General features: G+C 40.5%; 1 protein-coding gene across 13 annotated transcripts in view; it reads right to left on the reverse strand.

The window, feature by feature from the left end:
- Positions 1 to 13,206, reverse strand: part of pnpla6 (patatin-like phospholipase domain containing 6) — a 29,711-nt gene that overhangs the window by 6,971 nt on the left and 9,534 nt on the right. For 3 of the 13 annotated variants that reach the window (XM_034598443.1, XM_034598402.1, XM_034598386.1), the window contains exons 10-31: positions 12,928 to 13,056; positions 12,737 to 12,817; positions 12,315 to 12,450; positions 11,925 to 11,999; positions 11,733 to 11,833; positions 11,509 to 11,601; positions 10,534 to 10,713; positions 9,382 to 9,459; positions 8,672 to 8,877; positions 8,254 to 8,385; positions 7,970 to 8,093; positions 7,115 to 7,228; positions 6,950 to 7,025; positions 5,733 to 5,882; positions 5,527 to 5,590; positions 5,114 to 5,282; positions 4,839 to 5,021; positions 4,545 to 4,666; positions 4,060 to 4,216; positions 3,800 to 3,916; positions 3,626 to 3,695; positions 983 to 1,099 (exon numbers count right to left, since the gene is read on the reverse strand). In XM_034598443.1, coding sequence (XP_034454334.1) covers positions 983 to 1,099; positions 3,626 to 3,695; positions 3,800 to 3,916; positions 4,060 to 4,216; positions 4,545 to 4,666; positions 4,839 to 5,021; positions 5,114 to 5,282; positions 5,527 to 5,590; positions 5,733 to 5,882; positions 6,950 to 7,025; positions 7,115 to 7,228; positions 7,970 to 8,093; positions 8,254 to 8,385; positions 8,672 to 8,877; positions 9,382 to 9,459; positions 10,534 to 10,713; positions 11,509 to 11,601; positions 11,733 to 11,833; positions 11,925 to 11,999; positions 12,315 to 12,450; positions 12,737 to 12,817; positions 12,928 to 13,056 — 2,674 coding nt within the window. Of the gene's footprint in view, positions 1 to 262; positions 662 to 802; positions 1,100 to 3,625; positions 3,696 to 3,799; positions 3,917 to 4,059; positions 4,217 to 4,544; positions 4,667 to 4,838; positions 5,022 to 5,113; positions 5,283 to 5,526; positions 5,591 to 5,732; positions 5,883 to 6,949; positions 7,026 to 7,114; positions 7,229 to 7,969; positions 8,094 to 8,253; positions 8,386 to 8,671; positions 8,878 to 9,381; positions 9,460 to 10,533; positions 10,714 to 11,508; positions 11,602 to 11,732; positions 11,834 to 11,924; positions 12,000 to 12,314; positions 12,451 to 12,736; positions 12,818 to 12,927; positions 13,057 to 13,206 lie in introns of those variants that run through there. The other 10 variants (XM_034598429.1, XM_034598420.1, XM_034598460.1 and 7 more) reach the window with 7 other exon arrangements.

Consider the following 13,206-nt stretch of genomic DNA (forward strand, 5'->3'; position numbering starts at 1 on the left):
TCCTAAATGCAGCCAAGGGAAGTCATGGTTGCTCTGTGGTAAACATAACATAATGCTAAACGATCCGATAGCAACATGTTATGCAGTTAAAATAGTAGTGACCTCCACCAATCATTGCTATTACTGATGATTGTGGGTAGTACAGTGCTTCCTGAAATCACGAATGAAAACAATTTTTTCTTAAAGTGCAGTTGATATCATACCGACTTGGCAACTACAGGAGCACTGAAAGTCTCTATTCAGATAATGGAATGGGATTTTCACTTCCTGAACTGATGAACTTCCTGAGCTGTTGAGCTCGTGCACAAGATCTCACATTGAAATTCCAACCAAATCCAAACAAGTCAAGTCTGATTTGCATCAGCTAAACAGAGCTTTACAGCAAGCAAATGCCTGTCTGTTTGTAAACAAAAGATCTAAAGAAGGGACATTTTGGCTAGAAACAGAGGTCCTTAAAAAAAACAGAACACCATGGATCTCTCTATGACCCGTAGATGTCCAGATATTCATTGGAAACACCTCACAGAAATGAAGGTCAGCAGTTATATTCAGAGTTAGGGCTAAGTCATCTGGAGAAAGTGTGTTGTGCATGTGAATAACAAAGCCAATGGGAGAGAGAATATGTCCTATTGGTCAATATGTAGAGGAAGATATTCAAATAAAAGCTTAGGCCTTTAAATCTGGGCTTTATTTTCTGGGATTTTTGCTAATTAACTGTGTTTTTGTCTGTTTTTGCACTGAAATCATAGATGAAGATATTAATTAATGAAGAATATTTTTGGTCCAACAATGATTTGTGTGTTGATTCAGATCAGATCCTCATATATTGGAATTTGTCTTTCCTTCCAAACCATGGGCTCCCGATGTCCATCTGGTCAGGATAGTTAGTGAGAGGAGAAGACAGAGGAGGAGGGGAGCCAAAAGGTTGACTGTCGACTTAGGGATGGGGAGGTTCCGGTGAGTGGGTGTTTAAAAATCTGACCTGGGACATTGTTAACATAGCAACCATCCACAAGCAAGTGGCCATCCTTGGGGTCGCACAGGGGAGGTAAATAGGGGGTGTAGGAGGCGCTGGCTCTAACATAGCGCCAGACGCAACCTGTCAGGAAATGGAGATGGAGAAGGAGGAACACATCAAATATGGGCCGGGCTCCATGTCACAGATGGAAAAAGAGAGCGACAATAACAGAGAGAGAAGCGTTGAGGAAGAATGCAGAAAACGAGAGGGTAGAGGAGAGAAAGAGGAAGAAATAATTGCAACAAGGAGAGGAAGAGTGCAAGAAGCTGCCAAGAGCAAGGCAGAGGGAAGAGGAAAACAATGTTGACAGAATAACTTATGTCTATGGTTTCTAGCCAAAATTCTAGTATAAGGCCGTTTTCATATAGAGGAACCCAATATAATCCTGTGACTGTGATAAAAATAAAGAGATATAAATATACAATCAATGCTACATATAACAAGTATGTTGAATGAATTATAACAGATGTGTCCCAATTAACTTCATATCCTGAAAACAGTGATGCAAAGTTCATTTGTTGATTAAGGGTATTAAAAGTATATTAGCGCTGTTAGATGACTGGTTTAACAAGCAAGTGGAAAGTGGAAGAAAGACAAGTAGAGAGAAAGAAGGAGAGAGATAGAGAAATACTGTTTGGTCTCAAACTGAATTCGCCAAACAAAATTTTTTTTAAATGGTTTTACATGTTTCAATGTCTCTGTCTTGGTATAGTCTCTCTCTGTGGATGAAGCCAAAAGATGTAACATGACACTGTGTACCTGTTCTCTCATCAAAATGGCACATGTTTACGTTGAAGCCAGAGCGACATGTTGAGAGTCGTACCACACTAGTGATGTTTGACAAACACAGACCAGAGAAACTACCGGAAGCACAGAATGGAGGTGAAGGAAGCAACATGGGATGTAATTAAAGAGCAAGGAGGGAGGAGGCGGGGTGCAGTGTTCTGGATCCTACATGTTGACATGGACAGGGGAGGGGGAGTCAGCAGTTTGGGGTCAGCGACTACTTTACGGTTATTTTGTCTACGCAGTGAACTATAGATAGAGAGCTCTGTGGTCAGATGATGATATAACCTAATAAGTTTAAGACACAAATACTACAGACAAAAATGCTACAGCTTTATCAATTTAGCTTGTGAAGATGAAGAAGTCAGAAGGAAGTAAAGGAGGAATTTAATAGAATTAATACATAGATGAAGTCAGAAAGATATTTTACTAAAGAAAGAAAGAAAAAGAAAGAAGAAACTGAGGAAAATGATAGGAATCATGAGAGAGAAAGGTTTTGCTCCAGCAGTTAGTTCGTACACATGCCAAGATGCAAACTAAACCTGTCAGACCCGTAAACCCTCAAATCCACTCAGAAGCCTCTATGATAGTCAAATAAAATTTAACAATAACACCAGTTATGTCTTCATTTAATGCACAACACTGTAAATGAAATGATAGCATTACACTGAGTATCGTATGAAGTTAAACTGCATTTAAAATGGCTCGCTGGATTCGTGGGGGGGGTCATTTCCGACCACTCGTTTCAGCTAATGTTATTGATGGTGCACTTTTTTGCAAGTCAAACAAAACACATTTACCCCTGTATCAGTAAATAAAGACAAGCACTTGCAGTGCAGCAGACTCCAGACTATATTGAAATGCAATATTGAAACTGCAATGTTTGTGAACGCAAATAGGTGGTTTGCAAGTAAAGTGGAGCAATTCAATTGGCTTTGATTGCTTTGATGTATGCAGGCAGGTCATTCAAACTTATTTTGGTCCTATTAACTGTTCACTTACATACTCTTGTTTGCCAGCCATCTATAATGTGATGTGATGTGATCGGCTTCAGTTTCCTGCCTCATGTTTAAGATTAAATTATACTTGTTGTTTTTGTGAAGCTTCAACTTCTCTACTTGCAGCAGGACCCACAGGGTTCTCCAGCTGGAGTGGACACTATCAAACCACCACAACTAGAGTCATAGTGACTAAAGTACCATTTGCTCTAAGTGTTATATTCAACGGCAGTTTCAGAACACATCACGTTCAATTCAGCCTTGAAGCATTAATCTGAATCCATTCAGTGTACTAACTCTAGAAGATGCATAAGCCAGTTAAGTGTTTGTGTGGCTCCTATTACAAAATTCATAGACTTGTCGTATACAGAATACGAGATATAACAGCACCTCAAGTTACTTCTGACAGTTGAGTGCAAAAAAAAATCATTATATATATATACACATAGTTGATAGTTTTACTAAATGTGCCATTTTATTTCTGACTGCTGCTGCAAGCATTACTCAATGTTTAAGTACTTTTGAAACCTGTTTTGATGATTATGCCACATTAGTTCTCCCTCATTCAGAGCAGTATTATTGGATTGAGTTGTGTTAAAGGCTAAGAAAGACGTAAGCAATAACTCGTGCAAATTGTGCATGTGTATGTATGTGTGCTACAGATAGAAAATAATCCTGGTCGTTCTGTAGTATAAAGTACTATAACAGTAAAGCAAAGTGCAAAACTACCGTCTTGAGCTTATCTAAAAAATGAAAGTGTATCAAAATGGTGTTGTAATAGAGCAGGATGGCAGCCACTGCAGTTCGCTCAGCTGTCACTCACCATCCTGATGAACACGCATGGCGGAGGCAGTGATGTCAGTGGTGACATTGAAGTATGGCAGCCACAGGTCCTGGGGAGAAAGACATATTTTCATTGTTTTATTCATTTCCCAATGACAAGACCTCCTGCAGTGGTAAATCAATTCCATGTAAAAAGTGTATATTTGACCCCCACCTCAGCTTGTTTGTCATGGAACACTTTATAGATGCTGGTGTTGAATGCAGAGCCAGAGAACATGGAGGTGATGGGGTAGGTCAGGTCCAGGACTGTTTTAAAAACAGAGTTCATTGCCTAATAAAGGAAGGAAAATGGGTCTTGTTTATTATTGGTAATTCTTTTCATGTCATAAGGTTTGTCTTTCTGTTTTCATCTAGGAGCAAAGTTCACCAGCCATCTTAAAATGACTGAATAATGACCAGAGCTGCATTTTGTACCTTGGACCACTCTCTTGCTCTCTGTTTGGTTCTGACAGCACTCCTCTCCTCAGCGTACAGTGCACCAATGAATGAGCCGATAGAGGTCCCACCCACTATGTCAATAGGAATCCCCGCTTCCTCCATAGCTTTGATAACACCAACGTGAGAGCAGCCTCTGCACGGGGAAAAACAAACATGTTAGATACCAGGATAGTGACACAAACTGTGCATGATACATACGCAGAGGTTAAAAAAATGACTTGGTGTTCTTGCTCATCTTTTTATTTTGGAAATGTGAGTGATAAGACAGGTGTTTAACACACAAGAAATCTGTATTAATGTATATAATGGAAAACTGAAGGGGATCTTAGGGCGGCTGAGACATTAATATTCACATTAGGTGTTTATTCGATATTGCTATCACAATATTTTAAAATACTGAACTCAAAACACAAAGTGCACTCTACATGTCTCTATGGCAACTTGTGGTAAACTGTTCTCACCTGGCTCCACCTCCTCCCAGCACCAGGGCGATGCTGTTTCCAGTCAGGACTCGGGCCAGCCGAGAGAAATCACTGTGCCTGTCTGCCGTTTTCTCAAACACCTTCTCGTAAACATCCCTCTGCAGAAATATTATGCACATGGAACTCGTTAACTTTCCATCAAAATTAATAAACAGAGGTTTAGCATAGCAAGTATAGCATAATATAGTACCCTATATATTTAGTATATTCCTACACTTGATAGATATTTGTTAAAAACACAGCTACACATGACTGTGCAGTTTGGTTTAATACCAGTTTGCTGGGGCTGCGTCTGGAGAAGACCCTACGAGGACACTTGAGGTGAAGATGCCCAGAGCACCAGCTACGCATGTTGAGCCACTCCACCGTCCTCGAGGGGCCCGGCCCGTCCTCTTTGTGCAGCAGGATCAGCTGCTTCAGAGCACGGACTGCTGTGTTCTCCAGCATCTGCTCCAACTGACAGACAAGAGATGAATAGGAAGAGAGATGAAGACAGGGAAATTATTGTACTGGTATTGTATTTCCCCATTGCTATGACACACACACACCTGTCCCAGGGCAGGTTCCTGGTCCCCCAGGCCAACAATGAGGATACAGTCAGCCTGGCGGATGCAGCGCTGCGTCCATGGTGTCATGGTGTTGTCAGTCTGGTACAGGACGATCCGATTGATGTCCTCCTGCTGGGCCAGCCAGCCGGACAGACGGTACTCGTGGATACTGATGGACAGAGAGGACATTAGAAACAAGGACACAGAAAAGGCCTTTTAATTCACCACAACATACACGTACACTGACTGAGAAGATAATTAGATACAGACAGAATGAGTGGAAATGATAATGATCAATAAAAATAAACTTTGGGTAAAGAAAAGAGGGGAAAAAAAGTCACAGATGGGAAACTTTTATGATGATGGTTGATGAGTCTGAGAATTGAAAGGATAGGAGTGATTGTCACACTGACCTGTCCAAAGCAGAAGCTCCCAAACGTTCTCTGATAATTTCACTGGTTAACAGCAGAGTGGGCCCTGAAAATGTCCGACAGAGGCAGTGCAAAATGTGTAAATACAAGAAACAGTTAATAATGTAAAAGACACACTAATGCATCTTCTACTAGCAGTTGTACATGTACTTCTGTTATAACCAGGCTGTGACGAGATAAATACCCACCAATGGCACTGAGGGCATGGCTGAGCTCCAGGTTGAACGCGTTGATGGGCACCTCATCACACACAGGCAGCACAGCCACAGTGGAGAGGTTGCTGGCAGGGTTGGTTACGTCTGCACTAGTTGTCATACTGGGCAGACTCAGAGCTGAGCCTGGGAAGCACAAACACAGTGTGTGAGAAATGCATTAGGTCGGACAGACAAAGACATGGAGTTGTTACTGTGCAAATTAAAATCATTATCACCTCAAAAATGTATTATAGATAACTTTTGCATGTCAAGAATGTAAAGACGATTTAACTTGTTTGGCATTGGAAAATGTTCCACTGTGCAATCACAGGTACCTTACATGAATATATGGAGCAACCAGGCAGTAGCAAAAAGTAGCCAGCAAAACAAACTTTAACTTCACACAATAATTAAAGCATTGATAAAATATATGATGTGGAAAAACATATACACTTAATCATATACAGTTCATTATAGCAGTAAGTTCCATTATATCATACTTCACTTTTAAAACATGATTTGGTTATGTTTGCATAATCAGACAGTGGCAAAACATACAGAAGAGTTCTGGGAGATCTTAAATTGTAAAATTAAAGTATGCGACAGGCATATTCTGTATTGTCCATATGTGACAGAGACCTGTTACTAGACAGAAAAGAACAATGTAAATAAAGATCATCTGTTCTGTCATCAAACCCATAAACGTATCTAAAGATCGCAGTGCTTTTAATTGACTACACAATCCTCAAGTTGCTGCCACTGGTGTTTTAGAGCCTATTTAATGCACTGTCAATGCAATTCTTATGGTGTTGTGTCATTAGTTAATGTTCTAATAATTGTCAAATTAATGTACTAAAAGGTCAAATACTTTATTGGGTAGTCAGCTGTTTGGCCAGGAACCAGCGCTTATAGAAAACTCAGGAGTCACCCCTCATAAATTTTCACGTAAAAATGCTGCTGAGGCTGCTGAGAAAAAGAGCACAGTGTGTAGCTACACATCTTTAACCTACATGAATATTTGCATTTGGCTCATTAACTTCTTTCTTTCTACCTTTCAAATAGCCTACAGTCTACATCTAACAGTTAATAGTCAAATAGCCACTGTGCTCACGGTGTCACACCTCATTCCCCTCGCTTTAGGTTCCTTTCAGACCTACACTGATGTCATACTGCACCTCACTGAAATATAAGCGACAGAAATCTGTGCTCACCTGAGAACGGCCCGCGGCCCTGCTGCAGATTCCCCAGGATCTTCTGGCCTAGTAAGTGGATCAACCTTGTCACGACCTACAACAGAGACAACAAGCATCAGTTTAATTTCATTAGTACACAAAACCTCAACCAGACAAAAAGTTTTCACTGATGAAGTCGCAAACCTGTGGATATCGTCTTTTGATGTTGTTCAGTGTTCCCTCAGGCAGCTTGACCAGCTCCGTGTCTCTCACAGCATGGACAGTGGTGGCTCTTGGCTGCTTGGTCAACGCCTCCACCTGAAGTATGAAGAAGAACAAAACAAGACACTGTTTAAAAAAAAAAAAAAAATGATAGCAGAAAGATGAACGGTGATCAATTCCACAATATCAAAGTTAATGAAATATAAAATAAATTATCAATTCAACCAATTTAGTATTAAAATGACACCTTAAAAAATCTGTCCAAACCTCATATTGCATTATGATCATTGAGAAACAAAAACTGCAGTAAAAGCCCATGATTCTCAGCTAAATTTCACTATTAATAATAGCCGTGGTATCTTTCACACACTGTTAAAATAAGATGTATGCTGCTTGCAGACATGCACTAAAATGTGGACATATTTTTGGAGGAAAAAAAATTATATTCAATAGGAAAATGTCCAGAGAGTTCCCTGCCAGTTGATAATATTTCTAGACGGACGCAAACTGAAAAAACTAAAAAGAATACAAACATCTAAGGATGAAAGTGTGGCGCCTCATAAAAGTCACAAACGATGATGTCAACTTCGAAAGACAACATGATTCAAGAGAATTTGATGATAAGAACCGACCCTGGTGTCTATGTGCTTCACGCATAAATACAAGATTTCCACAGCATTTGTCCTGTCCTGCCTCCTACGTGCTCTAACCAGACGCCACGCCTCACCTGATTGCTTTGGACATTCTCCTGTTGTTGTTAACACATCTGACTCAGACCCACTTGTCAAGACATTTTCTGGAGTTCATGTCTGAATACAGCTTATCACTTGTTCTCACCACTCCAATGAGGTCTCCTCTGCCGTATTCCCCAACTAGTTCTTTCTTGCCATTTGCTTTACGGATGACTGAACGCAGACGTCCATTGAGAACGATATAGGTGCAGTCTGATCGGTCGTCCTGTCTGTGAACACAGGCATCTCAGTAAATATTACATATTCACAGTCAATAATACAAAATGAGTAAATAACAAATACTGTAATGTTGAGGTAAATATAGTTTACGCAATCAAGCAAAATTAGTCCTCATATTTTTTTTTTAATAAAAAATCTTAAGTAGAGTACCTGTAGAGGGCTCTGCCGGCCTCCACAGCCATCCAGTCAATAGCAAAGTCCATCTGCCTGACAAAAGGAGACATGCGAATGGCGACTGTGTGGGCTGCACTCAGCACAACGCTGGGCTGTTCCCTCATGATCCTGCAGATGGCAACACACAGAACAGGCACAGACATGAGTAACACTGGAGATGTAATACTTACATTGTTAACCAGCAGATGTTTTAATGCAAAACTACAATTCATGAGTCCGTATAGTAAGCAGAAAGACTTTGGATGAATGTGTATTTGCATTGTAGGAAATGAAATGGGACACCATTGCCTTAATGACAGCTTATATATATATGATATTAAACTCGGTTATATGACTAATTACATATAAATATTTGTCATTCTTGTTTCTTCCACATTAAAGATGATCGTCTTACTCGTAGAAATCCGATTTTGAAATCTTGAGGTAAGTGCAGTCTCTGACAGCCTTGATGGTGAAGATGAGGGGTTCTCCGGTGAGCACGGCCAGTTGGCCCACCATCTCCCCCGGGTGGGTCACAAACAAGCACACAGCCTCCTGCTTGTTGATCATCCGCTGGTAGACGTGCAGACAGCCTGACAGGACAAAGTGCAGACTTGCGTCCTTGAGCAGCAAAAAGGGGAAGAAGGAGAGAAAGCAAACACAGAGGAGGATAAGAATATATTAAACATACAAAATACAGTAGGAATTAAGAAAATACTGACAGAGACTAAGTAAATTGATATAGTTTATGAATACTAGCTTTGAACTGAAAATGGTCACAATAGCGCAAAGTATTATCTTTTATTATCTATTTATTTGTATTCTTTTTTATTTGTGTATGATACTGTATTTTCCTGTTGGAGTATGTAATGATCAAAAGCCAGAGAGCAGTATCTGATTGTACTATTTCGATTGTCTGGCAGGGATTTTCAGGGGTGAATTAATGAGCCTATAATTAAATCAAAAATTCATTACAATCTTTGATCTGTTACACAGTTTTATAGTCTGACAATGTTAAACCCTTTTTCACTGAGTCCGGGGTTACTGCATCTGCCTTTGTAAAGCAGTATACAGCCAAAAGGGGGCAGTATTCAAGGGGTCGTACGGGTCCTGTGTGTTAAGTACCTGGTCTCCCTGTCTGGCTAAGACAGCTCCAGCTTTTGCATGGTGCAGAGTCACTCTCCCATTTAACAAAGAAGGGTCCTGAGAAGACAGAGTTAAGTGTTAAGAGATCACAGGCAAAGTAGAGAAACAAAGTGAGGGAAAGGTTTTCATGCTCCTTTGTTTGCATTTGCATGAAGACAGTTCTGCAACATTTAGCATGGTTTGATCTAGTTACGACATCAAGATGTTTTGAAACATGAAGCAATGTCTTCTAAGAGCACAAACCAAGGGTTTACGACATGCATGTATTACGTTGGATCCCACTATGACTTCATGTATAGCACAGAAGCATTTAATGAGTTTCATTTGTCACCACAGTGGTATCACGTTGAAATGAACTCAGGTTTGCCGTCATGAGTCTGGATTTTGAAGTATTATTGTTAGAATAATTAGCATGCATGTTCTATTATTTTCTTTCTCCTATATATTACCAAACACATAGGTGTAACTCGTGTCTCAGCCTGTGAGACACTGTGACGTGACACTGCAGCCCTCTCCCCCTCATCATTTACACACAGTCCGGCTCCTGTAGAGAAGACCCGCTGTCTGACCTCCTTTCCACATCATAATCGCTTAACAGATGCTCCAGGGAGATTTGTGACAATGTGTTCATTCATGCAAAGAAAGAATAACGTGATGAGCCTGTTATTATTTCTTAATCCACTAGAATTTGGTCAGTGCAGTTTATACTGCAGTGTAACCTGTTTTGACCCTGATTGAAAACATGATAATATGAAAAAAGGTATGATAAAAACATTTGTCACACTAGAATTCAATACAGCCAACACGAGTGAAAGCAACACTATCTAAACAGGCATCAGCACAATGTACAGTCAGATATGGTATATAACTGCTCCATGTCCAAGTGATTTTGTAAAAACAAAGCCTAACGATATCTCAACTCTGACTGTGGAGTCCCGTAAATTACTTTTATTGATATATCTTTGTCTGATGTGAACACTACTTTTGTTCTTTTAAGTGCATGTCTTTATTTTCTTCCTTTTTTTGTTCAAAGTTTAAGACTTTGTGTCATATTATACACACTGTGTCAGTTGACACCATTACAAACGATCAGAAAACACAGTTTGAGAGAAAAAACCTAATTTAACAAACCTCAATCTTCATGAGCTTGAGGACCTCTTTCTGAGCTTCCTCAAACAGAGCAGCACTTGATCGACTGGCTAAAGGTGTGAAAATATTGTCCACTCCCGGATCTTCTTCTGGATACAGGTAGATCCCTGAGGGAACTTCATCTACTGTCACCCTCCTCTCCCGCTGTTCCTGGGACACAGACTGTAACAACATACATTTGTATATATAAGAAAACAGTGTTATTGTAAAACAGGACGTCAGCCTCTGAAAAAGACAAATTGGCATGATGAGACAATCAACTAAGAATTGTTGCTGTCAGTCTCACAAAGGGTGTTTTGGAACAATGCAAATATTTTTTAACAGATAATCACTGATAGTCAACAAGACAAGAAAAGAGGACACATATTTTTACATATTTAAAAGGTACTTTATATACTGGATTACTTTGTTGTTGCTCATGCTCTGTGGAAAACATTTAATCTATGTTGCAATTGCTGTGACTGCTGCAATTATCACATCTATGTAAAGCTGCTTTCAGATATGCACTGAACTCTGCAATCCCTCCGTATTTTATTCACAGGGGGTGCATGTGTGAAAGCAAATGTCCGAGTGAGACACTCCTCTGTTTCTGTGGACTTTCTCCACCTGGCCCCCTAGTATAATGTTTGTAGAAATTCAGGAGAAGTTAAGGTGAGAACACAGCAGGGAAACCCCCTGTGGATTCACTGCGAGCGTGTGGTGGTGGTGTGTGTGTGTGTGTGTGTGTGTGTGTGTGTGTGTGTGTGTGTGTGTGTGAGTGTGTGTGTGTGTGTGTGGGGTGGGTGGGGGCTGACTTTAAACACAAAAACAAAAAAACATAAAAGAAAAGAAATATCTCCGGTTGAAAACGCGGTGACACACACATAGAAGACGCAGACGAAGATGTCAAGAGAGTTGGTCTGTGTTGTCAAGAAGATCATGTGATCTTGGCAGCGGAGTTAATACGTCACTTCCTACCTCTGTCTGCTGCACCCGGCTGCTCCATGTCTCGCCTAAATAATGCAGAGGATTTGTTGCTGTTGTGGACGCGTCTTTGCAGAGAACCTCCTGCTGTGTTGTGCATGTGGGAAAGGTAAACTCTGGGTAAACTACGTAGTCAATTCTCCGCATTTTACCGAAGGTGATGTCTGAAAATGGCTTAAGGGTGTCAATAAAGTCGACCTCATCTCCAGATTACTGACCCGAGTAAAGGTGGGAGGAGTGTTGCCCTCCTCTGCAGAGACTGAGATCCGTCCCCTTTCGTACGCCATGTCAAAGTCTGACCTCAGACTTTTCTGCATACCTGCAGAGACAACATTCAGCTAGCATTCTTTAATCATAATTGGTAAAACTAAATAGCATTAAGGAAACTTAACAGGAGAGAAAACCCTCACCAGCGATGTCCACAGGCATGGAGATGGTCCTGCTAAGAGTTGGCACTGTTGCTCCATCCTTCCCCTGTTCTCCTCCTGTAAATGAGTGAAATATGAGGAATTTAGCAAGCAACAAACTTAGAACTAACTCTTAGGAAAATAATACTAATAATTATAATAACTTTATTTGTATAGCACTTATCTAAACAAGGTTACAAAGTGCTTCACAAAAATCCATGGCAATAAATGAATGAACTAAAATAAAAGGTTTTCAATTCAGTTCCATTTTAAGCGCCAAATCATAACATAATAGGTCAAGACCATAACATTTATAGAGACACCCAACAGTGAAGTCAGAATTACTTAAGTGGCATTTCATTGATTTAAAGTCTTTTAGTTTTTTTTCCTGACCTGCAGCTTCTCCTCTAATGGCAGCTTCTCTTTGCTCCTCAGGCACTGTCAGGCTGCCAAAGCGCTTGCCATGGCGGATGGGACTGGTGCGAGTTGGGTGGGGTGACGGAGGTGGCAGACGTGAGGGATGCATTTCCTATAAAATGAGTGCAAGCGGTGAGTAGTGTGATTAGTGTGAGGAACATAGTTTGTTTATGAGCAAGTACAGTACAGCTCAGTATGTGAGCTGGGCTAAAGGTGCAGATGTCTGATAAATACTAAAACACATTACACACAGATGTTTGCACGGGACCATGAGAGTGTGTGTGTGTGTGTGTGTGTGTGTGTGTGTGTGTGTGTGTGTGTGTGTGTGTGTGTGTGTGTGTGTGTGTGTGTGTGTGTGTGTGTGTGTGTGTGTGTGTGTGTGTGCGCGCTAAGCTTACATGGCTGAAGAGCTCATTGGTGAGTCCCAGATAGTTGTGCAGTGCTAGGACTGTTACTCTTTGGAGACGAACCATGATAATCTGAACAGACGCAACAGAAGAAAAGTTATATTTCATTTTAAATTAAGCTTAATGTCTTTCATCAGTTCAGATAGATAGAAACAAAAACAGATAACACACACACAACTCACCTGTACTACTCGCACGAGGCTCTCAGGGTACTTCGCAAATATAGCGAGGAAGGCCTCTACAGGTAAACGGAGAACAGTGGAAACCTCTGCGACCCGTGCTGACACCGTTTTGTAAGGCTTCTGGTGGCCCTGCACACATACATACCACACATTTGATATTTCCTAAAGATTTAAAATATTTGTATGTTTTTTATGGACAAAATCTGAATCATTCATCATTACCCCCTCCTCATTTCACACTGAATCACTGAAATCTAACTAAATCCAATTGATTTATGA

This window comes from Hippoglossus hippoglossus, chromosome 1, assembly GCF_009819705.1.
Source record: "Hippoglossus hippoglossus isolate fHipHip1 chromosome 1, fHipHip1.pri, whole genome shotgun sequence".
NCBI lineage: Eukaryota > Metazoa > Chordata > Actinopteri > Pleuronectiformes > Pleuronectidae > Hippoglossus > Hippoglossus hippoglossus.